Raw genomic sequence first — 27269 nt, forward strand, 5'->3', positions numbered from 1 at the left:
GCTGATAGGGCCTCACAGGATCAGTCCCAACACTATTCAATATCGTTATGAATGACCCCAAAGAAAATATAAAATCACTGCTGATAACATTTGCTCGTTATTCGGGTGGTAAATAATGCTAAGGACAGGCCTGGATCACACGGCAAGGGGGCACAATAACACGACATGCATGTTAAGGTCCCAGTTCAGTAAAGCACTGAAGCACATCCTTAAACTTAAGCACATGAGCAATGCCATCCCCACTCAGCAAAGCATATAAGCATGGGCCTAAAGGTCAGTTTAGGCTTAGCCGCCGTTGCAGTCAATAGGAGAGGGATGGTATTTCAGTGTTTCATTTTCGGGTGCCCAACCTGAGTCACTCCAGCACTCTCAGCTCCACTAATTTCGTTTGGAGCTCTGGGTGCTCAATGTTTCCAGCAGGCCTGAGGCTCATGGTCACAGGCCATAGAAATTTGTTTACAGAAACACCCAGAGTCTGAACGTTTCTGGTTGTTCAGATTTCTTCAGTGGACACTAACCAGGAAACGGGAGAACTCTGACTCTGGGCGAGATTAACGAGGCCGGGGCACAGCAGCAGTAAAGGCTAGATGGGATGGGGTGACTGAATAAACGCCAAGGCCTGGCCAGCTCGGTGCTACGGCAGACTGAGAGTGAATTACATGCCAAATAAGGTGGAGACAGAGACTTACCAGTTCTAGGAACACTTTTCTCTCAGAGTCAAGCGATCGGACCCGACTGCGCAATGCTAGAATTTCCTTGTCCAGTCTGTTGTTGTGTTCCATGGCCTTCTGCAGCTCAGTCCTATCTAAACTCCAGGAAGTGACAGGAAAACACTTAGACAACACATGGACAGGTGGCAGTGGATTCAAGGCTGCCCTATCCCTGGCTCTTGCTGTGCATCTGAGCTCAGGGTTTGGCACAGGAGGGCATCACATGAGTATGGACCTCTGGACTATACTAACTTTGGGTGTGTGATGCTGTCCTGTAGTGCCTCGTTCACAAAGCATAAGGGAGCCATTAATCAGGAGCTCTCTTTATCTTAGCTCAAATGGCAGAGGCTTGTGATTTTGCAGCTTTAGGATCAGGGTTCCAGTCCAAGATCTGCTAGGATGTGGTTTATCATGGAAGCATGTTCACCTTTCCTTAGTCAGGGCTAAACTTGAGCTAAATGTTTTCAACTCTTTAAGGGCAGGTCTCAGTGACAACCGGAACCTATTCTGAAAATACTGAGTAAACTGAGCAACTACTTTTTTAGATGTAAAACTGACTCCTTTTAGAAATTTCTGCCAAGTGTCTAATATTTATCTGTGCACTTCTATCCACCCAGCAAAATCACAATACACCTACCAATTTGAAACCCAGGTAGATCTGGAGATTGGTGTATGCAAGAGGCCATTTTTCTTAGAAGGCAAGAACAGTAAAATGTCTAGGAAATCGCCATAGTGTGAAAATTAGACGTGGTTATCCCCCAGTGAAGCTGTCATACATGGCAAGTGAGAATATTCCATTCTCTGGAACTAGCTGGGCTACTTTTTAAACCCAGAAAGAAATGTCAAGGTGTATGAATGAAGGTCCCCCGTGGTTGCAGAAGTCAGGGTAGGGAGACAGCCTGGTGTGTTTGCAGGGAGTAGTCTGGGGTAGAGGGTGCGGGAGAGTTGGCATCAGTTTGGAGTTGTGGATATTTAGCCTATACTCCTGACCTTGTGGGGGTGCAGAATTCATATGGCCCGCATATTTCTGTGCCCCCCCTTCCCCGCCGCGCACAGAAAAATGCAAAAGAAATTAGCAGGCGGACACTCGCCTCTTCCCTGGCAGCCCAGGCAGCGCATCTGTTCCAGCGTGCCTGGAGCAGCTTCAGAGACACAAATCACTGGGGGAGGGGAGAGGGGCTGGGCATATGTGCTTGCAGGGGAGATGTTTATCACCATCGGGGGCAGGGCTGGGTGTGGGTGCCTGCCAACAAGCGAGAGAAACTCTGTCCCTCTTGCTTGTTACTGCAGCCTGCCGGGGGCATGGAGGGTAGGTCTTTTTATTATGCACGAGGAAGGCTCTGCCTCGGAGGCAGAAATGTAGCAGCCTGCCTGCGTAGTAGCATTGTTAATGTTCCTATTGTTAGTTAACTGTTCCCATTCTCAGTCAGTTCCTCCAGGGGCACAAAACCTGGAAAAGTTTTAAGGCCCCTACATTGCCAGAGTGATGTAAACCCTTATAAATGACACTAAGAGAATAAGCTAGGAAGATCTACTCGCTTTCTCACTTTTTTCCTGTGCCAAAGTGGCACAATGGGGTACAGCTCAGGATTTATTTTACTTACCCATTATAAAAAAAAATACTTTGAGGGAAAATAAAACATTTACCAAGCAGTCAATAAAACGTCAGGACAATCAGAAGCAAACACTTCCCAAAGTACCCAGCCAGATCCAGGACAATGATTAGCAAAACTGTATGACTTTCATGTGTGAAAGTCACAGCAATTAAAAATGACATTCTACTTCTTTTTTTTTTTTTGGCTGTTTGATGTTCTGTAATTTAATTTAAATGAAAATCCAGGATTATAACTGGAATGCAGGGTATTAGTTACCAAGTGTTTGTAACTTAACTTTCATGTGCTGAGGAAATGCTGAATAGTTATTGTGAGTTTTTTCTGTATTGTAATTTAAATAAATTACCAAAACAATCGAAACTGGTGTAATTATATTGCATTATTTTGACAAATAAAATATGCAAAATTTGGCAGAATTTTTAATGTTTTGGCGCAGAATCCCCCCAGAAGTAAGCCTAGTCCGGCTACTGCTGTAGGAATCAGCCCTCAACAGCAGGGAGGACTTCTCTGGAAAAGGAGAGGTGTCCCTTGAAAACATCAAAACGACCTACTTAGATAAAAATAAGCACAGAAGAGACTCTGGGCCATAAGCACTCGGTAAAAGCGGTGAGCATGTGACCCTCAGCCCTGGTGCAGGTTAGAGCAACAACGGGGGGAGGGCGTGCTCTAACTTAACCTGGCAGCCGAGCATAGATGGAGCACAGCACAATTCGGCTGTGCCGCTGACAAATTCCTTATGCTGAGCGGGGCTGAATGGGCAGTGCCACTGCAGCTGGCTCTGCCCATTACTAGCTCCTGCACACCAGGGTAATTGTCACTTGCCTGATCTGCCTGATTTCTGGCCCCTTTGCGCTGCCTAAAGAAGCCAGAACATAAGAGAGGATTTGGACCCATATCTAAGGTCCCGTAATCACCCTGACCTTCGCTTCTCCAGAAGGTTGTTTACTGAGCTTTATTTTTAGTAAAAACAAGCACAATTCATTCTGCAGCAGAACACATTTGTAATTAGCAACTGAAAGGTCCAGGGCAGTGTAAGGAGAGGGATTAGTTCAGTGCAAGCAGAAGGGACACATGTAGCTTTCTCGCTCTTGAGAAACATACAGAAAACTAACATCTCTGGGAAATGTGTTTACTTCATGAACAGCTTCTAAAGATCACAAAAACCACAACCCTAAATTTTACTGTGAACCGAAACAATCCAAGCTTATTAGCATAGCGGCATAGGCATAACACGAACACTTACGGAATACATTGGTGCGATAAAACCATGTTACTCCTATCCCTTACAGTGTGTCAAAAAGTCATAGCTAGTGAACATCATATGGCTCATTCTACAGCCATTCTGGTGAATATGGATAGCAAAGAATTTAGATTGTAACATCAAGCAAAGTGTCAATAGTTTGTGTTAGCAGCACAACACTAGAAATCTTTCCAGATTTGAATTTATATTCCAACTATATTCCTTAGTAGAGCTGGTCAGAAAAAAAAAATTCTCCTCAGAAAATTTGGATAAAAACTACTTTTTCATTTTCATCTAACTTTTCAGTGGGAAATTTCAACTTTTTGTCAAAAACTGAAGATATTTTAGCCCAAAACCTGAAAACCAACAAAATTTCTGGTTTTAGCTGAAAATTTTTGGCATTTGGATTTTCAGTTTTCCAATGAAATATACCTTTTTTTTTTTTTTTTTAAAGAAAACAACCTTTTTGCAAAAAATTTCATTCAGCTGAAAACTCAATTTTCTGTTAAAAAAAGTGTTGACAAAAAATTTTCAACCCCCCAGGCCTGGAAGTAACATCAGCAGGGTCTTAGCTAATGTATGCCTTACCACTTTCTTTCAGCTTATTCATCTCTTCTCTCCAGCTCTCAGATGCTTGTGGGGCCAGCCGCAAAGCAGGATCTAAGCAAACAACGGAGAAACAATCTCACCTAATGATAACTTTGCCAATCCTTTTTTATGAGCACAGAATTCTAAAATCCTCTTCTATAGTTTTTCATTAAAAAAATTCAAACAACATAACACTGAGCTCAAAGGAGTAGAAAGAGCACAAAACTTGACCATAGCACATGATTTTAAGCATTTAGCAACCACCAACAATAGAAAATAATGTATTGGACTGAAAATTGCCTAACAGGAGTCATACACTTTTTATTAAACTTGAACAGGCTGCAAGAGCAAACATTGGTTCTAGATGGACTTTCCCTCAAATAAATCAGGGATCCCACTTGATTTTCTATGACTGAATCTAGTTACAGGGCATTTAGCTCCTAAAATCTACAGGGAGGATTAAAAATCCAGAAACACAATTATTACTACTTTTAATAGCTTCCCTTGATAAGTTTTAATATGATTCTGAACACTAACATTCTAAGCATAACGAAGCACAGAAACATGTCAGACATTAAAACCTTAAACACAGCATAGAAAGCCAAACATTAATTCATACTTGTATGCAGATTACAAAACTGAGCATGCTCATCATAAATAGATTTCTCACTGGTTCAATGCACACAAGGTTCCGCTGGGAAAGAAAGTCAAATTCAGCAGCTCTGTCCAGGATCTGGAGAAATATCGTTTGGAGGCTGTGACACATTGCCGAGCTTGTGCCCTTTGACGCGTGTATATCAATCGATCAACATAGGAGATCTGACAAACTCTGTGTACAGAGCTTGCTTCCAAGGACTTTGAATAAAACACAGCCTGTGACTGACTGCTCGGGCTGCTGATTGGAACTGTTTAATGACTTGGAGAGACTGCCTTCTTGGGTAAAAGTTGGCTGATGTGATCAGTCACACGACAAGTCTGTGCAAGAAATAAAGGGGGCTCAGCCTGGGCACAGGGTCAACCCCTCACAGATCACATTGTAGGACAGGGACCTTCAGCTGCTGTTAAAACTTCAACTGATCATTTTCTGATGCTTCTTGTATACATTCTTAGCTGGGAGGAAGAATTTAATCAGAAAAATGTTTATGATAAATGGAAATCATTTAAGAACACCTTACTAGATGCCCAAAAAGCCACAATCCCAGAGCTGAGGAAGAAGGCTGTGCTGGTTAAAAAACTGACCTGATTTAGAGGGGAAATGAAGGAAGCTATAAAAAAATAAAATAATATACAACAAATGGAAGAAAGGGGAAATTAGTAGTAATGGATGTAAATTAGAAGTTTGGAATTGTAGAAAATTGATAAGGGAAGCCAAGGGACACAAGGAGACATCTATGGCCAAGAGTTAAGGACAATAAGGAGTTTTTAAAAATATACTAGGAGGAAAAAGAATCCTGACAATGGTACTGGTCCATTACTAGATGGAAACTGCAGAATTATCAATAATACGCAGAAAAGGCAAAAATGTTCAATTGATATTTCTGTTTTGTATTTGGGGAAAAAACAGATAATATATTCTCATCATATGGGGATGATAATACTCTTTCCATTACACTAATATTTCTGGAGGATGTTAAACAGAAGCTACTAAAGTGAGACATTTTTGAATTAGCAGGTCCAGATAACTTGCATCCAAGAGGTTTAAAAGAGATGGCTAAAGAGCTTGCTGGAATGTTAATACTGATTTTCAATAAGTCTTGGAGCACTGGAAAAGTTCCAGAAAACTGGAAGAAATCTAATGTTGTGCCAATTTTTTTAAAAGGGTAAATTGGATGACCAAGGAATTATAGGCCTGTCAGACATTGATCCCAGGCAAGATAATGGAACAGCTGATATGAGATCTGATTAATAAAGAATTAAAGGAGAGTAAAGTAATTAATGCAAATCAACATAGTTTATGGAAAATAGATCTTGTCAAACTAACTTGGTATCTTTTTTTGATGAGATGACAAGTTTGATTGATATAGGTAACAGTGATGACATAAACTTCTGTAAGGCATTTGACTTGATACCACACAGCATTTTGATTAAAAAATTAGAATGCTATAAAATGATTATGGCACACATTAAAATAATTAAAAACTGGCTAACTGATAGGTCTCAAAATGTAACTGTAAATGGGGAATCATCACTGATCGGGTCTGTTTCAGTGGGGTCCACAGAGATTGGTTCTTGACCCTATGCTATTTTTAATTTTTATTAATGGCCTGGAAGAAACATAAAGTCATCACTGATAAAGTTTGTAGATGACACAAAAACTGAGGAAGTGGTAAATAATGATGAGGACAGGTCACTGAATCAGAATGATTTAGATCATTTGGTAAATTGTGCGCAAGCAAACAATATCCATTTTAATACGGCTAAATGTCAATGGATACAACTGGGAACAAGGGCTGTGGGCGATACTGACAGGATGGGGACTCTATCCTGGGAAGCAGTGACCCTGAAAAAGATTTGGGGGTTATGGTGGATAATCAACCCAACATGAGCTCCCAGTGTGATAATGTGACCAAAAAAGGTAATGCCATCCTAGGATGCATAAACTGGGGGATCTCGAGTAGGGAGTCATTTCACCTCTGTATCAGGCAGTGGTGTGGCTGCTGCTGGAATACTTTGTCCTGTTCTGGTGGGCACAATTCAAGGAGGATGCTGATAAATGGATGCAGGTTCAAAGAGCCATGAGAATGATTAAAGGATTAGAAAACCTGCCTTAGGGTATGTCTACACTACGAAATTAGGTCGAATTTATAGAAGCCGGTTTTATAGAAATCGGTTTTATACAATTGATTGTGTGTGTCCCCACATAAAATGCTCTAAGTGCATTAAGTCAGCGGACCGCGTCCACAGTACCGAAGCTAGCGTTGACTTCCGGAGCGTTGCACTGTGGGTATGCCGCCCATTGCAATTCTGGGTTGAGATCCCAATGCCTGATAATGCAAAAACAGTGTCGCGGGGGGTTCTGGGTACATGTCGTCAGGCCCCTCCCCCTCCGTCAGAGCAACGGCAGACAATCGAGTCGCACCTTTTTACCTGGGTTACCTGTGCAGACAACATACCACGGCAAGTATGGAGCCCGCTCAGCTCAGCTCAGCTCAGCGTCACCATATGTCATCTGAGTGCCGGCAGACGTGGTACTGCATTGCTACACAGCAGCAGCTAATTGCCTTTTGGCAGTAGACGGTGCAGTATGACTGGTAGCCGTCATCGGCGATCTGGGTGCTGGCAGATGTGGGGCTGGCAGACATGGGGTTGCATTGCTATACAGCAGCAGCTCCTTGCCTTTTGGCAGTAGATGGTGTATTGCGACTGTTATCCATCATCGTCGTATTCCTCAGTGAGTTCGGTCAGAGGCACCTGGGCAGACATGTTTTGTCTCCTGGAGACTCAGTCCTGCTGGCAGTCCTATTGAACCATCTTGACGATGATGGCTAGCAGTCTTAGTACAGCATCTTCTGCCAAGCACCCAGAAGATGCCGATGGCTATCAGACATGCTGCACCGTCTGCTGCCACCCTAAGATGTAAAAAATAGATGGGCCAGATTTGTTCTGCATTCATTTGCTTCCCCCTCCCCCTGTGAAATCAACGGCCTGCTAAACCCAGGGTTTTGAGTTCAATCTTTGGGGGGGGGGGGGCATTCTGTGTGACAGTTGTTTGTGTTTCTCCCTGATGCACAGCCACCTTTGTTGATTTTAATTCCCTGTAAGCCATGTCATCACTCACCCCTTCCTCCCTCCCTCCGTCAGACAATAGTTTCGCGCCTTTTTTCAGACCAGATGCCATAGCACTGGGATCATGGAGCCCGCTCAGATCACCGCGGCAATTATGAGCACTATGAACACCACGCACATTGTCCTGGAGTATATGCAGAGCCAGAACATGCCAAAGCAAAACCAGAAGAGGAGGCGATTGCGGCGATTGCAGCGCGGTGACGAGAGTGATGAGGAAATTGACATGGACATAGACCTCTCACAAAGTACAGGCCCCAGCAATGTGCAAATCATGGTGTTACTGGGGCAGGTTCATGGCGTGGAACGCCGATTCTGGGCCCGGGAAACAAGCACAGACTGGTGGGACCGCATCGTGTTGCAGGTGTGGGACGATTCCCAGTTACTGCAAAACTTTCGCATGCGTAAGGGTACTTTCATGGAACTTTGTGACTTGCTTTCCCCTGCCCTGAAGTGCCAGAATACCAGGATGAGAGCACCCCTCACAGTTGAGAAGCGAGTGACAATAGCCCTGTGGAAGCTTGCAACGCCAGACAGCTACCGGTCAGTCGGGAATCAATTTGGAGTGGGCAAATCTACTGTGGGGGCTGCTGTGATCCAAGTAGCCAACGCAATCAAAGACCTGCTGATATAAAGGGTAGTGACTCTGGGAAACGTGCAGGTCATAGTGGATGGCTTTGCTGCAATGGGATTCCCAAACTGTGGTGGTGCGATAGACGGAACCCATATCCCTATCTTGTCACTGGAGCACCAAGCCACCAAGTACATAAACCGCAAGGGGTACTTTTCAATGCTGCTGCAAGCTCTGGTGGATCACAAGGGACATTTCACTAATATCAACATGGGATGGCCAGGAAAGATACATGATGCTTGCATCTTCAGGAACTCTGGTCTGTTTCAAAAGCTGGAGGAAAGGACTTTCTTCCCGGACCAGAAAATAACCGTTGGGGATGTTGAAATGCCTATTGTTATTCTTGGGCACCCAGCCTACCCCTTAATGCCATGGCTCATGAAGCCGTACACAGGCAGTCTGCACAGTAGGCAGGACCTGTTCAACTATAGGCTGAGCAAGTACCGAATGGTGGTAGAATATGCATTTGGACGTTTAAAAGCGCGCTGGCGCAGTTTACTGACTTGGATAGACCTCAGCGAAGCCAATATTCCAATTGTTATTGCTGCTTGCGGTGCGCGCCACAATATCTGTGAGAGTAAAGGGGAGACATTTATGGCGGGGTGAGAGGTTGAGTCAAATCGCCTGGCCGCTGATTATGCGCAGCCCGACACCAGGGAGGTTAGAAGAGTACAGCAGGGCGCGGTGCGCATCAGAGAAGCTTTGAAAACCAGTTTTGTGACTGGCCAGGCTACGGTGTGAAACTTCTGTTTGTTTCTCCTTGATGAACCCTCCCCACCCCCATTCATTCTACTTCCCTGTAAACTAACCACCCTCCCCTCCCCCCTTCGAGCACCGCTTGCAGAGGCAATAAAAGTCATTGTTACTTCACATTCATGCATTCTTTATTAATTCATCACACAACTAGGGGGATAACTGCCAAAGTAGCCCAGGAGGGGTGGGGGAGAAGGGAAGGAAAAGGACACACTGCAGTTTAAAACTTTAACACTTATTGAAGGCCAGCCTTCTGATGCTTGGGCAATCATCTGGGGTGGAGTGACTGGGTGGCCAGAGGCCCTCCCACCGCGGTCTTGGGCGTCTGGGTGAGGAGGCTATGGAACTTGGGGAGGATGGCTGTTGGTTACACAGGGGCTGTAGCGGCGGTCTCTGCTCCTGCTGCCTTTCCTGCAGCTCAACCATATGCTGGAGCATATCAGTTTGATGCTCCAGCAGCCGGAGCATTGACTCTTGCCTTCTGCCAGCAAGCTGACGCCACCTATCCTCTTCAGCCCGCCACTTGCTCTCTTCAGCCCGCGATTCAGCCCGCCACCTCTCCTCTCGTTCATACTGTGCTTTTTTGCACTCTGACATTGGCTGCCTCCACGCATTCTGCTGTGCTCTGTCAGCGTGGGAGGACATCTGGAGCTCCGAGAACATATCATCCCGAGTCTGCCGTTTTCTCCTTCTAATCTTCACTAGCCTCTGTGAAGGAGAAACATTTGCAGCTGGTGGAGGAGAAGGGAGAGGTGGTTAAAAAAGACACATTTTAGAGAACAATGGGTACACTCTTTCACATTAAATTTTGCTGTTCACATTACACAGCACATGTGCTTTCGTTACAAGGTCACATTTTTCCTCTTATATTGAGGGCCTGCCAGTTTGGTGCGAGAGATCACTCACGCAGTGCCAGGCAACAGATTTTGGCTCGCGCACAGCCATGGTAAGCCACAGTCTTTTGGCTTTTTTAACCTTCTTAACATGTGGGAATGGTTTCAAACAGTAGAGCCCTCGTTTCCCATACCAAGCACCCGTTGGGTTGGCCATTTAAAATGGGTTTGCAATGTAAAAGGAGGGGCTGCGGTTTCCGGGTTAACATGCAACACAAACCCAACTACCCCCCCCCCCACACACACACACCCAATTCTCTGGGATGGTCACTTCACCCCCCCCCCCCCCCACGTGGCTGACAGCAGGGAACATTTCTGTTCAGCTGAGCAGGAACGGGCACCTCTGAATGTCCCCTTAATAAAATCACCCCATTTCAACCAGGTGACCGTGAATGATATCACTCTCCTGAGGATAACAAAGAGAGATAAGGAATGGATGTTGTCTGCATGCCAGCAAACACTGGGACCATACGCTGCCAGGTTTTGTTATGCAAGGATTCCAGACTATGTGCTATTGGCCTGACGTGGTAAAGTGTCCTACCATGGCGGATGGGATAAGGCAGCCCTCCCCAGAAACCTTTTGCAAAGGCTTTGGGAGTACATGAAGGAGAGCTTTCTGGAGATGTCCCTGGAGGATTTCCGCTCCATCCCCATACACGTTAACAGACTTTTCCAGTAGCTGTACTGGCCGCGATTGCCAGGGCAAATTAATCATTAATCATTAAACACGCTTGCTTTTAAACCATGTGTAATATTTACAAAGGTACACTCACCAGAAGTCCCTTGTGCGCCCTCAGGCTCTGGGAGCACGCTTTGGTTGAGTTCGGGGTTACTGGTTCCAGGTCCAGAGTGATGAACATATCCTGGCTGTTGGGGAAACCGGTTTCTCCGCTTCCTTGCTGTGAGCTATCTTCATTGTCTTCAGCATCATCTTCCTCGTACCCCGAACCTGGTTCCCTGTTGCATGATTCTCCATTGATGGAGTCAAAGCACAGGGTTGGGGTAGTGGTGGCTGCAACCCCTTGCATGGCATGCAGCTCCGCATAGAAGCGGCATGTTTGCGGCTCTGCCCCGTACCTTACGTTTGCCTCTCTGGCTTTGTGGTAGGCTTGCCTTAGCTCCTTAATTTTCATGCAGCACTGCTGTGCGTCCCTGTTATGGCCTCTGTCCTTCATGGCCTTTGAGACTTTTTCTAATATTTTGCCATTTTGTTTACTGCTACGGAGTTCAGCTAGCACTGATTCATCTCCCCATATGGCGAGCAGATCCCGTACCTCCCGTTCGATCCATGCTGGAGCTCTTTTGTGATCCTGGGACTCCATCATGGTTACCTGTGCTGATGAGCTCTGCGTGGTCACCTGTGCTCTCCATGCTGGGCAAACAGGAAATGAAATTCAAACATTCGTGGGGCTTTTCCTGTCTACCTGGTCAGTGCATCTGAGTTGAGAGTGCTGTCCAGAGAGGTCACAATGAAGCATTGTGGGATAGCTCCCGGAGGCCAATAACGTCGAATTCCGTCCACACTACCCCAAATCCGACCCGCAAAGACCGATTTCAGCACTAATCCCCTCGTCGGAGGTGGAGTAAAGAAACCGGTTTAAAGGGCCCTTTAAGTCAAAAAAAAGGGCTTCGTCGTGTGGATGTGTCCAGGCTTAATTCGATTTAACGCTGCTAAATTCGACCTAAACTCGTAGCGTAGACCAGGCCTTAGAGTGATAGACTCAAACAGCTTAACCTATTTAGCTTCACAGGTTAAGAGGTTACCTGATTAGTCTATACCAGACGTGGGCAAACTAAGGCCTGCGGGCCACATCCGCCTCCCGGGACGTCTGCCCAGCCCCTGAGCTCCCAGCCAGGGAACCTAGTCCCCAGTCCCTTCCCCCGCTGTCCCCACAGCCATGCTGCTGCGCGGGTTGCACTCTGGCCTGCTGCTCCCACTGAGCAGCATGGAGAGCGCAGCTGGCTCTGGCCGGGTGTCACAGGTGCGAGCTCCTGCTGCTGGTAAGGGGGCGGGGAGTGGGGGGGTTGGGTAAGGGAGCGGGGGGTCCTGAGGGGCAGTCAGGGAGGAGGGGGCGCAGGTTCTAGGGGGCGGTCAGGGGATGGGGGAGAGGGAGGGTTGAAGTGGGAATCCCAGGGGGCCTGTCGGGGGGGCAGTGAGGGGACAGGAAGCGGGGGGGGTTGGATAAGGGGGTGGGATCCCGGGGGGGCAGTTAGGGGTGGGGGGTCCTGGGAGGGCATGGTCAGGGGACGAGGAGCAGAGGGCGGTTGGATAGGGGGTGGGAGTCCTGGGGGGCTGTCAGGGGCGGGGGTGTGGATAGGAGTCAGGGCAGACAGGGGATGGGGGGTTGGATAGGGGGCGGGGGTCCCAGGAGGGGGCGGTCAGGGGACAAGGAGTAGGGGGGATTGAATGCGTTGGGGGTTCTGAGGGGGGCAAACGGGGGCAGGAAGTGAGAGGGAGCAGATAGGAGGTGGAAGCCAGGCTGTTTGGGGAGGCACAGCCTTCCCTACCCTGCCCTCCATACAGTTGCGCAACCCCGATGTGGCCCTCGGGTCAAAAAGTTTTCGCACCTCTGGTCTACACAAATATCTACAGGGGGAACAAATACTTAATAATGGGCTTTTCAATTTGGCAGCAAAAAGTCTGCACAATCCAACACAATCCAATGACTGGAAGCTGAAGCTGGACAAATTCAAACTGGAAATAAGGTGTACATTTTTAATGGTGAGAGTAAATTAACCCAGGATCGTGGTGGATTCTCCATGACTGACAATTTTTAAATCAAGATGGGTGTAAAAGCTCTGCTTAAGGGGTTATTGTGGGGCAGGTCTCTGGCCTGTGTCATACAGGAGATGAGATTAGATGATCGCAATGGTCCCTTCTGGCCTTGGAATCTCTGAGGTAAGAGGAAAAACCCAGCTCGGTGGGGGCTGACTGGGAGAAGGAGAAGATCTCTAGAGCCAGTCCTGTGAAGGAGGCCTGCAAAGGGCCAGAGCTTACCCAGAGATTGCCTTGAAGCTGCCTGGAGGGAATAATAAGCCGGGCTAAAGCCCAACTAGAGACTCCTAAGTGTCTGAGACTCCTAGGGACAGGCTGGCCTGGTGCAGGACCTTTTTGCTTCTTCTGTTCCTCAAATAATTTGTCCCCTTTGTTTTGGGACCTGCAGAGGAGTCAGCTGGGGAAGAGACTATGAGACAGACTTAGCTGCAGGCCACAGTAGAAAGCAAATGGCCTGAACAAACAGACCTCATCTGTTTCATACAGGGTGTCTGGGCTGGAACCATAGTAGAGGGCGGGCCTGGGTTCCACTATTGGCCCACGTAGGGCAGTGACATGAACACCCCAGAGCCCAGGGTTGGCTGGCCCAAAAGCCTGAAGTTGGGCCCAACCTCGGGTGCGATGCTGCCAGACCACTGGTGTGTTGTACTCGGGTTTCCTTAGAAGGAAGAGGCAGGACTAAAAGTGACCTGGCCATGGGGCCAAGTCACAGGAAGACGACCACAGAGCCAGAGTGGCTGTCGGCAGGGGGAGCCAAAGGAGGAGGAGAGCACCTCGCCCAGGCACGAGGGAGCATGCCCATGGTGAGCAAACTCTTCCACACAAGGTTCCATGTAGAAATGGGTTATAAGAGGTGTGTAAACGATTAACAGATGTTTCAATAAAGAGACAATCAATTGTTACAACTATTATCAATCCAATAGGTCAAGAGGTTGTTTATGGTTCATTACCATTTATAACAACTTCCAAGGATGTGCTTATAAGTTAAGAATCACCTGTAGTGCATACTCCTCATGTCTGTGACATGTTTATAACACCTATTAGCTGGTTAATTAACCCTCTGTTAACTATTTATAAGTGGAATCTTTACATAAAGTGTGACTTTTTTCCTTCATAAAACAGATTTTCCAGATACGTTTCTTGGGCTAGTTTTTGGGAGGAGGAGGTTCAAAATCCCATCCAGTCTAGACTGGGCAGCCACAGACATTGTGGTGCTGCACAGGGCCGGCTCTAGGCACCAGCAAACCAAGCACGTGCTTGGGGCAGCACATTTTCAAGGGCAGCATTCTGGCCATTTTTTTTGTGCTTCCGGCAGCAAACGCCTAGAGCCAGCCCTGGCAGCAGCAGCGCGTCGTGCACGGGGGGCGTCCTGTAGGCGCTGCGGTTCACACCGCGGGGGAGCAGCACCCACACCTTGTGGCTGGGCTGGGCAGGCTTCGAGCGGGGGACACTCAGGCTGGGGGACACCCCACGGGGCACACGGAGCTGCCTTCAGGTGCCACAGGGCGGCTGCCCCCAGCGCTGCAGCTGGGGCTGGGCGAAACGGCCCAAGCCGCCCAGGGACTGTGGCAGGGCGGCCAGAAGCAGCAGCGGGGCCATAGAGGGCGGGGCGCTGTCATGCGGGGCCTGCGTCCTGCTCTCCGGGGCTCCACTGCCTCTGGGGCTACCCTGCCCCGGCTCCTCAGTCCTCTGCTGGGGCAGTCCCCTGGCTCTGCCCTCCCAGGTCCCGGCCTGTCCTGGAGGCGGGAGCCCTGGATGGTGGGACCCTGGGCTGAGGCGCGGCCCGGGAGCCCCGCTGCTTACCCCGACCCTGCCAGCGCTGGACCGGCTGGAGGTGAGGGGGGAGCGGGCTGAGTCATCACTGGTGGGGGGGAGCCCAGGGCTGGGGTGGCAGGGGGTGCGGGTGGGGGCAGGGAGAAGAGAGAGCCCAGGTCTGGGGCAGCAGGGAGTGGGGGTGGGGGGGGAAGGGGGGGGGCGGGGGGGGGGGGCAGCCAAAAATTTTTTTGCTTGGGGCAGCCAAAAACCTAGAGCCCGCCCTGGTGCTGCAGCTCTGTCCCCCGCATAAATAGCCACATCATAAAGTGCTCCGCTTCTCGCCTACTAACCTACAGCAATAAATACTATTGCTACTAGGGCAGCCTGTGCAAGGGACAAACGCTTGCAACACTCACCTTTCCAGCAGCTGTCCAAAGCCTCCCACCCCCCTCGTCCTGCTAGGTGGGCTTTGCTGGCAGGGAGGTGCTGGGGCCTGGCTGCAGAGACCATCAGTCTGACAGCAAGGTGCAAGATCGGAGCTTGTCAATATGGTGGGAAAGCGGGGAGGATGTGACAGCGGGGGGACAAAGTGCACATGAGGGGAAGCAGGCTTGTACAGGGGATTTAGCATCTAGGAGCGAGGGTTTGAAATGCATCCTCTGAGGTGTGCATGGGGAGCGGCTCAGTGGAAATCTGTCCTCAATGACAGCTTAGAGACAGGGAGCAGGAGGCCGGTCTATTTCTGACGGAATGGGTAGCTTCAGCCCCATCTCTAGCTTCTTCTTCCTCCACACAAGCCAAGGAGAGGAAAACGGGACTATGCTGCCATAGTATCATGTCAAATCAGCCAATGTGTTGGTTTTCCCCATTCGCAGTTCATTGCCTATCAGCGACTGAATACATGGGAAAGACTTTATTCTGAATTCCAACGCATCAGGCTAATGTTTGACACAGACTGAATTTTCCATGCTAGGACAGAGTGGGGCTAGGAGACTTTCTATGACAGGCAAGGTTTACATAGAATAGGACCTGATTTTCAGAGGTGTCTGAAAACCAGGCCTAGTACAGGCTAATAATTGAGTCGCATGCCGCTCAAATTTACCCGGTTTGCTTTGCTCCTTTTTCTGCATGTCCAGTTCATCTGTTAGCCTGCGGATCTCTTCGTGAGCCATCTGCAGCCTCCGTGCGGCCTCATCCAGGTCTCGCTCAACCCGCTTTCGTAACACTTTCTCTCTTTCCAGCTCTTCATTATGGGACTGAAACACAAGCAATGCTTATGGGACAAAGGAAACTGAATACCTTGTCTTCACTTGCTGCAGCACAGCAGCTTGCACTAGTGCAGGGATGGGAAAACTTTTTGGACTCAGGGCCACATCTGAGTATGGAAATTGTATGGCAGGCCATGAATGCTCACGAAATTAGGGACTGGGGTGTGGGAGGGGATGAGGGTTCTGGCTGGAGGTGCAGGCTCTGGAGTGGGGCCAGGAATGAGGGGTTTGGGGTGCACAAGAGGGCTGAGGAAGCGGGTTGGGGTATGGGAGGGAGTATGGGCTCTGGGCTGGGGGTGCAGGTTCCAAGGTTGGGCCAGAAATGAGGGGTTCAGGGTGTGGGAGGGGACTCTGGGCTGGGGCAAGGTGAGGAGGTGGGGGGGGTGAGGGCTCTGGCTGGGGGTGCGGGTATGGGGTGGGGCTGGGACTGAGGGGTTTGGGGTGCACAAGGGTGCTCCGGGCTGGGACCGAGGGGTTCGGAGGGCAGAAGGGGGGATCAGGGCTGGGGCAGGGGTGTTGGGGGGGGCGGGAGGGGTGGCTCCAGGTGGCGCTTACCTCAAGCAGCTCCCAGAAGCAGCGGAATGTCCCCCTGCAGCTCCTACACCAGGGGTTCTCAAACTGGGGGTCAGGACCCCTCAGGGGGTCACGAGGTTATTACATGGGGGGTCGCGAGCTGTCAGCCTCCACCCCAAACCCCGCTTTGCATCCAGCATTTATAATGGTGTTAAATGTATAAAAAAGTGCTTTTAATTTATAAGGGGGGGGGGGTCGCACTCAGAGGCTTGCTATTTGAAAGGGGTCACCAGTACAGAAATTTGAGAACCACTGCCCTACGCAGAGGCGTGGTGCCAGCCAGGTGGCTCTGTGCGCTGCCCCATCTGCAGGTGCTGCCCCTGCAGCTCCCATTGGCTGCGGTTCCCAGGGTGGGGACAGCGTGCGGAGCCCCCTGGCTGTCCCTACATGTAGGAGCCGGAGGGGGAACTTGCTGCTGCTTCTGGGAGCCACGCAGAGCCACAGCATGCACGGAGCAGGGCAAGCCCACAACCCCACTCCCCGGCTGGAGCGCCGCGGCAAGGCAAGCCCCCAACCCCTCTCCCCAGCAGGAACTCGAGGGCCAGATTAAAAGGTCTGATGGGCCAAAGGCTGCCCACGGCCCGTAGTTTGCCCACCCCTGCACTAGTGCATGGGAAGTGGGGACACACTAAATATGCAGGAAGCAGGTGTGTGGGAGCTGCTGCTTAGGCAGTATGTGGAGTTGCTGGCAATCCCCAGTTACATAAGGACGCTGACATATTATGTGTGTGTGTCATGGCTACGGGCTGGCAGCTTATTTTAGGCATTGGTGTTTTCCAGGTGAATCCCTGTGGGATAAAAAGAACAGAAACACTTTCTCCCTTGAGAAACACTGTTAGTCAAGTTGTATTTTCAGTCCTAGATTCATAGATTTTAAGTCCAGGAGGGACCATTAGATCTAGCCTGGCTTCCAGCAGGGCATCCAGTTTTGATCTGAAGACTTCAAGAGATGGAGAATCCACCACTTCCCTTGGTAGTTTGCTCCAATGGTTAATCAATTTTGCATTCTCTTTAGTGTCTTTAGGTTGTTTGGGGCAGGAGAATGGGCAGAGCTGAGAGCAGCCAAGCCCTGAATGAGGGCTGCAAGGCTGTTTAATAAAAGACTTGCTTTTTTATGTTTACAGTGGAGGAAAGTGCTTTTTGCTCAAACTTTCCAACAGGGCCGCCCAGAGGATTCAGGGGGCCTGGGGCAAAGCAATTTTGGGGTCCCCTTCCATAAAAAAAAGTTGCAATACTATAGAATACTATATTCTCGTGGGAGCCCCTGTGGGGCCTGGGGCAAATTGCCCCACTCGCCCCCCCCCCCCCCTCAGGAGGCCCAGCTTTCCAAAACAATTCCCGCTGGAGCACTTCCTTTTCCCATTTGCATTCCCTTTCACTTTCATTCTCTGCTTCTATCACCACATGATTTTCAACTTCCACATCTAATGTTTCCACTTATTGGTTTCTTTCCCTTCCTGCTTTCTGCCCATCTCTCTTCCCCTGCCTCCTGTCATCTCTTTTCCCTCTCTCCTCCCAGATCTCCCTTCCCCCAGCACATTTCTTCACTTTTTCCTTGTCCTTTCCACGTGTCTTTAGCTGGAACCAGCCTCTTCCTTAAGGCAGTTGCCCAGCTAGGCTAGCTGCAGAAGCACTGGGTCTGCCAGCTAATACTGACCTCCTGTTATAGTCTGACTGGCTCCTGGGCTGTGGATGTTTTTTATTCAGGAGCCAGGTACCTTTCCCACTAGCCAGATTTCTGCAGAAAGTGATTTTAATTTATAACTAGGGCTCTACCAAATTCATGGTCCATTTTGGTCAATTTCACAGTCATAGGATTTTAAAAATCATAAATGTCATGATTTCAGCTATTTAAATCTGAAATGTCACAGTGTTGTAACTGTAGAGGGTCCTGACCCAAAAAGGAGTTGTGGGGGCGGGGTCACAAGGTTATTGTAGGTGGGGTTGCGGTACTGCTACCCTTACTTCCGCGCTGCTGCTGGCAGAGCTTGGCCCTCAGTCAGCAGCCGCCACTCTCCAGCCACCCAGCTCTGCAGACAGCAGTGCAGAAGTAAGAGTGGCAAAACCATACCATGCCAACCTTACTTCTGCGCTGCTGCTGGCGGGGCGCTGCCTTCAGAGCTGGGTTCCCAGCCTGCAGCCGCCACTCTCCGGCCACCCAGCTCTGAAGGCAGCAGTGCAGAAGTAAGAGTGGCAATACTGCAACCCCCCTAAAATAACCTTGTGACTCCCCTGCAACTCCCTTTTGAGTCAGAACCCCCAATTTGAGAAACACTGGTCTCCCCAGTGAAATCTGTGTAGTATAGGGTAAAAGCACACAGAAGACCAGATTTCACAGTGGGAGACCAGATTTCACAGTCCGTGATGCATTTTTCATGGCTGTGAATTTGGTAGGGCCCTACTTATAACTGTTCTCAACCCTGTTGACCTGCATCTGCTTTACTTCCCGAAGTCACATCTCTGTGTGGAATCACAGTTACATACTGTACTAGAAGCAAACGGTTGCATAAATGTTTTACCTTATTCATTGTCTCTTTAGTATGTTGCATGGATTCGCGTTGTTGCTGAAGTTCGTCTTCTAACGTCTGGTGGATATGATCAAACTTATCCTTGCATGAAAAGATGTATCAATAAGCTTACTGTTAATCTTCACTGGACAGTGATATGCCGCCATTTAAATGTTAACGTATCTTAATTAACCATGGGTTGTAATCATGTCTTATATTTCAAAAGTGCCTTTAATCCAGATAGATCCCAAATTGCTTTAAAGAGCCCTCACTTGCCTGTTGCACTCTGCTGCTTATTGGGAACTCTGCAGGTTCTTTGCGTTTTTTAACCTTGTGATGTCACGGGCCTCTTCCTTTTACATCCTATGGGCTCAGCTCTGCACAAAGAAATATACTGATACTGAATATGCTTGACTGACTCTACTTGAATAAAGCTGGATAACTTCCCCACGTTCCAGCCAGTCTGCACCACTCAAAATCTTAATTACAACCTCATACTTCCTCCAGAAACACAAACTACGCACATATATCAATGCTGCAAAGGTTGTAATTAAGATTTTGCATTTTATTGTGAGGGAGGTGAATGTGCTTGTGTGCAGTGAGTCTGGTGGCACCTTAAAGACTAACAGTCTTTAAGGTGCCACCAGACTCCTTGTTGTTTTTGTAGATACAGACTAACACGGCTACCCCCTGATGCTTGTGTGCAGTGCGTTTCCTTATCACCTGGAGCCTGAAAAGGATGTTCCTGGTGAGACTTCAGAGCCTGTCCATGGAAACATGCTGTGTGGTCAGGGTACCATTAAAAGGTGACCCAGAACTTGACATTTCCTTGCTTTTAAAAGTTTGCATTGTGAGGGAGGATGTTTCACTTACCCAGCCTTAATCCCTTTTAAACACAAATTTTGCTGGACTATATTTCCGTGATTTTATTACACTGATGATATATTTTTAACATGGAAATCAGATCTTGACAACTTTGAATATCCTGCAGCTGAAATGAAGTCTTCATCCTATTATGATGACCTTCGAAATGAATAGTTGTATTCATACTGTTAATTTTTTTGGCTGCACAAAATTTACAACAAAATTACCACCTCTCTCCATGGGAGAAGTATAGATTAAAATATTTATATATTAATAGTTTTCAACCCAAAATATTCATAATCAGAAGTTTGTCATACTCAGTTGTCCAGAGTTAAGAGATTCCAATCAGACATCATGTATAACTATAATGGATGAGGAGTGTGAAAGTCTGTACTAGAGTTAGACAGGGAGAGTTCATTAATGTGTCAGACTAAACTCAAGTATGGTCCTTCACTAACCAGAGTCAGTGAGGACTGTATATGTTGTATATCCTTGGTGGGAGTATTAGCCATTAGCTACTTCAGATCTTTTTCACAAGAGATTGTTTCATTTGGCCAAATAATTGACTAGTGACTATCTTCTGTGATCTAGGATCCCTTGTCCTTTGCTCAGCTGGGGCACACCAACAATGCTGTTGCCTGAGTGATGCATGGGAAACTTTGCATAGATATGTGTAAAAAATCCTTTTCTAACATTCTTTTCTCTCCATTCTTCCTCCCTTTGATTAACTCGCTTGTTCAGTGCTGACTCCTCAGTTAGTGCTGCCCTCTTTGCAGAAATTATCTGATTATACCTGGTAATTGACCAAGAACAAGTTGTAATTAACTCAGTATTTTATTAGAAGGTTATTATGGCTCTGTTGGCTCTTTTTTAAATACCTTGGGGCTTCAAATTGAATTTTTAATTGGGAATAATTGATCTGTTTGTAGTGATTATTTCTATCAGAGAAGTGACTAGCATCAGCTGGCAGAGCTCTGACTGCGCAATGGTTTATGACCCAGAACTTTTGCATAAATGAAGCTTCCCCCCCAATGCTAATGGAAGTGACTTGTGTGTCTAAACATCAGCCATAACTGGGATGTGTTAAGTGTGAACTCAAGTTGGTATTTATCTGAAAATATCAATGACTATTTATTTATAATACGTGTGAGGTGGGTGGTGGATGTTTTTATTTGGGGTACCAGAACCTTTTGTGACTTGAAGATTTAGGCTCTAACCCTGAAAAGACTTGGGGTTGTATTTATGGAATTGTTTAATGACTATTTTGGATTGCATATGCATTAGGTGTATTTTTGTCGCTTTTATGTTTTACTATTTATAGACTGAAAATATGACAGGATTATGGTAAAATTTAATAATAGCATAACTACTGAAAACACAGCCTGTGACAGAACACTCAGGACCCAGAAATGGGCTCTTATAGTTATGGTTATTCCATATCACAAGTTCCCTAACAGCAGCAGGCAACATCTTCCTTGACAGTGGGAAGCTGGGACCAAGACAAGTTCCCTCCAGAGCTCAAAGGCAAAGGACAGGACGGGAGCACCCGATTTCCAGAAGCACATATGAGGTCAGCCTTGTAAGGAGCTGCTCAGAGGGAACCTTTTGCAGCATACAATAAGAAGTTTTATTGGTCCTACAAAACCCACGAACCATGCTACGTATTCTTGAGCACCATGTACTGGCACCTTTTCTGTTCACTATTTACCTGTAGATAGAGACAGAGCACTCTTGTAGCAAGTCTCCTAGAAATGGCTGTTATGGCTGAAATGGTACATCAAACTAACACTACTCTTCGTTTTGCTGGTTTTGTTATGAACCATGCTTTGCAATAAGCAGCCTAAAAATATGAGCGCCTGTGGGGCTAAAATACATAGCCAGGCAACTTTTCCAGGAGAGTTTTTTTTCTTCTAAAGCATCTCCTGTTTCTTTGAAGGATTTTAGAAATGAGCTCTGTCATAGAGCCTTAGTCTTGCCATTCCAAGACCTTTATGGATCCAGTCCAGAAGTCCTTACTCAGTCCTCATTTATGCACAGGTGTATCAGATCTCCTAGTTATATTAGAAGTCTCATGATACATAGTGTTTTACTTAAAGCCCCAGGTCCTGCAGTCATGTGATTGGGAGACTCTTAGCTTTTGTGGGGTTTTTTTAAATTAAGTTTCTATTCTTCATGGTTGTGAAGAATTCCTCAAAAGCTAGAAAAAACACACTATATTCTTTTTAAAGTCTCATGATTTTTAAGCTAATCTCACAATTTTGAGGGAGGCATGACTCATGAAATCCTGCACATGGAGTCATCAGAAATACCAGGGTCAGTGGGAAGCCAATACTACCTGAGTAAGACTTCTGAACTGGGCCTTATAGGTTTTCTTTTTCATAACAAAGCTTTCGGCATTCTCTCCTTTTATAGAAAAAATAATGCTGTTAATTATTCAATTCCAGACCTCTAGAGCAAAGCAAGTGCAAACATGGATAGGTAAAAATTAGTATGGAAACAGACTTCAGCTTTAAGACTCCAGAGGGTTCTTGTAAATGATAAAATTGTTTTTAATAAAAAGAAAAACAAAAAAACCCGAGAATAGCCTTAATTGTCTCTTCGGGGGGCTAATCAGATAATCACCAACAGAGGCGTTTGATACCTGAAGTTGTGCTGCACACAGTCCATCTATGTAGCTATGCGAATCCAGCTTTTGATCTGCAATCTCTAGTTTCTCCAGCAGCGTAGTTCTTTCTACCAGTAAATAAGCAATCTGTTCGCTGGGACTGCTGTGAGCTATCTCAGACAAGCCTTCCTGTTCCAGCATTTCCTCCACCTCCTTCAGCTGGGCTTCTGAAAGAAACACAGAGAGCAATGAGCAATCATTAGTGTATGGATAGGGGTTGGATTTTCAAAACTGCCTGACACCCACTGCCAACGAGTGCCTAACCTCTTTAGGTACTTTTAAAAACCCCAGCTTGCTGACATGCGGAGTTGAGAATGTTCAGCACTGACAAGTGTGGTTAGATTTTCAAAAGTACTTTGTTCCTAGCAGCTTCCATTGTTCTCAAGTGCACTGAATGAGGCAGGGGTCCTATGGAAAAAATAGTATGTGATCATGTAATCGATAAGCAAATTAAGGTTGCAAGGAAAACCTTAATTCTGGTTTATTCTAACTCTTGAGAGCTTGATTTTGCAACCTTAATAGTGCTCTCTGAATGTAGAGAGACAAGGTGAGTGAGGTGATAACTTTCATTGGACCAACTTCTGTTGGTGAGAGAGACAAACTTTTGACTTTGTACAAAGCTCTTCTTCAGGTCTTCTTTTAATGTAGGCTTTATTTATGTAATTTCCAAATTAAAAAAAAATTCCATCATATGGAGCCATATTGACCCCCATCTTGGATCCTCATCAGGGTTCGGCGGCATGTTAGATCCACAGATAGACCTCTACCACTCAAACTAATAAACAGTCGAAGAAGTCAGGCTATTATCCTCTATGTGGACCAGTCCCTAGAGGGGGATGAGTTACACTTTGCCAGTGGGTTTCACAGCTATTTGTTGACCACAGAGGAATGTACGATGAGGATTCCTGGGCTCAAGTCCAGGTTTGGTAGTGGAGTGTTCTCTAATGGTTATGGACCCTTCTGGCCCTGGGCTCCTAGCCCATCCCTCTCCTCCTTCTGTCTCCCTCCCACTCTGCCCTATCCACCAGCTCCAAGCCCTGTCCCCTTCTTCCTCTGCTCTTATCCACCACCCCCACCACAGATTGGTAAGCACAGCATAGCAATTATCATGGGATAAGCCTGCACATCCCAATTCCCCCAATATGCCCTGGGAAAACCAGCTAAGTCAGGAGCTGTCTCCATTACAGAGTTCATGGGGAGCAACCAAGCAGGTGGGTGTCTGCTGCCTTCCTCTTGGCTCTCAAGTGCTGGGTTTGGAGTATTTAAGGGGGGTCACCATGGAGGAGCCTTGGGACAGCCACATGTACATAAGAATGGCCGTACTGGGTCAGACCAAAGGTCCATCTAGCCCAGTTTCCTGTCTTCCGACAATGGCCAATGCCAGACGTCCCAGAGGGAGTGAACCTAACAGGTAATAATCAAGTGATCTCTCTCCTGCTATCCATCTCCACCCTCTGACAAACAGAGGTGAGGGAACCATTCCTTACCCATCCTGGCTAATAGCCATTAATGGACTTAACCTCCATGAATTTATCCAGTTCTCTTTTAAACCCTGTTATAGTCCTAGCCTTCACAACCTCCTCAGGCAAGGAGTTCCACAAGTTGACTGTGCGCTGTGTGAAGAACTTCCTTTTATTTGTTTTAAACCTGCTGCCCATTAATTTCATTTGGTGACCCCTAGTTCTTGTATTATGGGAATAAGTAAATAACTTTTCCTTATCTACTTTCTCCACATCACTCATGATTTTATAGACCTCTATCATATCCCCCCTTATTCTCCTCTTTTCCAAGCTGAAAAGTTCTAGCCTCTTTAATCTCCTCATATGGGACCCATTCCAAACCCCTAATCATTTTAGTTGCTCTTCTCTGAACCTTTTCTAGTGCCAGTATATCTTTTTTGAGATGAGGAGACCACATCTGTACGCAGTATTCAAGATGTGGGCGTACCATCAATTTATATAAGGGGAATAAGATATTCTCCATCTTATTCTCTATCCCCTTTTTAATTATTCCTAACATCCTGTTTGCTTTTTTGACCGCCTCTGCACACTGCGTGGACGTCTTCAGAGAACTATCCACGATGACTCCAAGATCTTTTTCCTGATTTGTTGTAGCTAAATTAGCCCCCATCATATTGTATGCATAGTTGGGGTTATTTTTTCCAATGTGCATTACTTTACATTTATCCACATTAAATTTCATTTGCCATTTTGTTGCCCAATCATTTAGTTTTGTGAGATCTTTTTGAAGTTCTTCACAGTCTGCACACAGTCTTCACAGTCCTAACTATCTTGAGCAGTTTAGTATCGTCTGCAGACTTTGCCACCTCACTTTTTACCCCTTCCTCCAGAACATTTATGAATAAGTTGAATAGGATTGGTCCTAGGACAGACCCTTGGGGAACACCACTAATTACCCCTCTCCATTCTGAGAATTTACCATTTATTCCTACCCTTTGTTCCCTGTCTTTTAACCAGTTCTCAATCCAAGAAAGGACCTTCCCTTTTAGCCCATGGCAGCTTAATTTACGTAAGATCCTTTGGTGAGGGACCTTGTCAAAGGCTTTCTGGAAATCTAAGTACACTATGTCCACTGGATCCCCCTTGTCCACATGTTTGTTGACCCCTTCAAAGAACTCTAATAGATCAGTAAAACACGATTTCCCTTTACAGAAACCATGTTGACTTTTGCCTAACAATTTATGTTCTTCTACGTGTCTGACAATTTTATTCTTTACTATTGTTTCAACTAATTTGCCCGGTACCGACGTTAGACTTACCAGTCTGTAATTGCCCGGATCATCCCTAGCGCCCTTTTTAAACATTGGCGTTACATTAGCTATCTTAAGAAGACTGCACAAGGTGAATGGAGCTTCCATGTGAGCCTCTCCTCCCTTCTCCGCATCACTGCACAGCTCTGGCCCTGCATGCTCCACACTTCACAATGTCCCCTCCGTCCAGTGTAGGCCTGGCAGCCACCCAAAGCATGTGTGGGTGGGTGGTCCTTCATCTCCCAAATCCCTCCCCTAAATTGCTCTCCAGTGGTTGCACCTGCTGCCCAGCCAGCCAATGGGAGAGTGGAGGTGTCCGAAATGCCAATAATGCACCTTCCTCCAGGGGGTCCCTGCAGGAGGTCCTGGCAAAGGCAAACAGCACAGTCACACTCATCCTTATGCTGTTCCTCCAGGGGCCAACCAATAGGATGGCAATCTTCCTACAGAGTTCCCTCTCGATGACCATCAAGAACTGTTCTCCAAGTACCCTCTGCCTACCCCAATCCCAGACTGTGCCAAGTGCCGTTGTTGGTGGTGGCGGATGGTAAGCACCACAGACTTCTCTGTGGGAATACAGCCATAACAGCCACTGATCCGATCAGGGGACAGCATCCACGTTTCATAGCTGCTGTGCAAGAAGCAAAAGGGAGATTCCCATGGGCAATTGAGAACATTTTAAAAGCATAAGGAGAATGTTTTCAAAGGTGACATATGCCTCTAAGGAAACCTGCGACTGGAAGCAGACCCCACAGTGGAACCTGTGTGCATACCACAAAGGAAAATTCCAGGGGCACTGCATTATCCAGTATGCAAGGAGCTCAAAAGTCTGCAAAGCAGGGTTATCAATCGTAGCACCTGAACAAGCCAGTACAGCCTGGGTATGCAGTATGGTGATGGTAAAGAGGCCACCAGGCAAATTGTGCCTCTGCATAGACCCAAAACCGGGCTGTGACGGGGCGCACTTGTCCTGCAGTGGTACTGCGAGGGTTAACTCTACTCTCTGGGTAGAGGAGGCTACGGCCCCATGACCCTGCTGGGCATGCGCCGGCTGGAGACTAGATATAAAAGGGAGCAGCTTGGTTCATTCAGGGTGGACCACTGAAGAGGGAGGATGCACGCTGCGAGCTCCAGCCTGGGAACCATGGAAGCCCCAGATGGCAGAAACCAGGGACACTGAGACCCCGGAGGACATCCAAGGAGTGTCAGAGCTGCTGGAAGCTGCACTGACCGAGCAGCCCAGAGACCCTGGGGACGCTGCATCAGGGACAGGGTAGGAAGTAGCTCAGGGGGACTAGTTATTGTGCCACATGGGATCAGAGTGTTTGGGGCAGATTCCCTGCTGATCCAGTGGTGGGCATACTTGCCACTGACAGGGCCCTGAACTGGGACCTGGTGGAGCTGGGAGGGCCTGGGGCCTCCTACTCAGCTGCCACTGCTGCCCCCCCTCCCCCGACTGGCTGTCAGGCCACACAGCCCTGCTGAACAGGGCAGCCCTATTGGCTCTGACTGCTAGGCCAAGCTATCCAAAGACAAGGGATGGTTGTATAAACTCAGCCATGGGGCCATCATTACCCCCACCCTGTCCCAAGAAGGCATGGGGTGCACTTGCCCTGCAACATGGGCTCTGAAAAGATGCCACTCTCCCCTGGCCACAATTGATGACAACCTGCCAGAACTTGCCAAGTCTGTGATGTGAGGAATGGGTTTTGGCACATAAATCTGGATTGTTAGTCTGTGATGTGAGGAATGGGTTTCGGCACATAAGTCTGGATAAAGAGTCCAGCATCCCAACAACCTCTGCAATGCCATTTGGTCACTAAAGATGGCTGCACATGCCAATGGACATAAGCTCAGGACTAGAGATGTTCCAGAGAAGA

General features: G+C 47.4%; 1 protein-coding gene across 1 annotated transcript in view; it reads right to left on the minus strand.

Annotated features, from left to right (window-relative positions):
* The window catches only part of CCDC30 (coiled-coil domain containing 30), a 119641-nt gene that overhangs the window by 60647 nt on the left and 31725 nt on the right, over nt 1-27269 (minus strand). The window contains 5 exon segments of the mRNA XM_034753674.1: nt 690-805; nt 4152-4223; nt 15845-15998; nt 19103-19192; nt 22596-22786. Coding sequence (XP_034609565.1) covers nt 690-805; nt 4152-4223; nt 15845-15998; nt 19103-19192; nt 22596-22786 — 623 coding nt within the window.

Source organism: Trachemys scripta, chromosome 19 (assembly GCF_013100865.1).
Source record: "Trachemys scripta elegans isolate TJP31775 chromosome 19, CAS_Tse_1.0, whole genome shotgun sequence".
In the NCBI taxonomy this organism is placed as follows: domain Eukaryota; kingdom Metazoa; phylum Chordata; order Testudines; family Emydidae; genus Trachemys; species Trachemys scripta.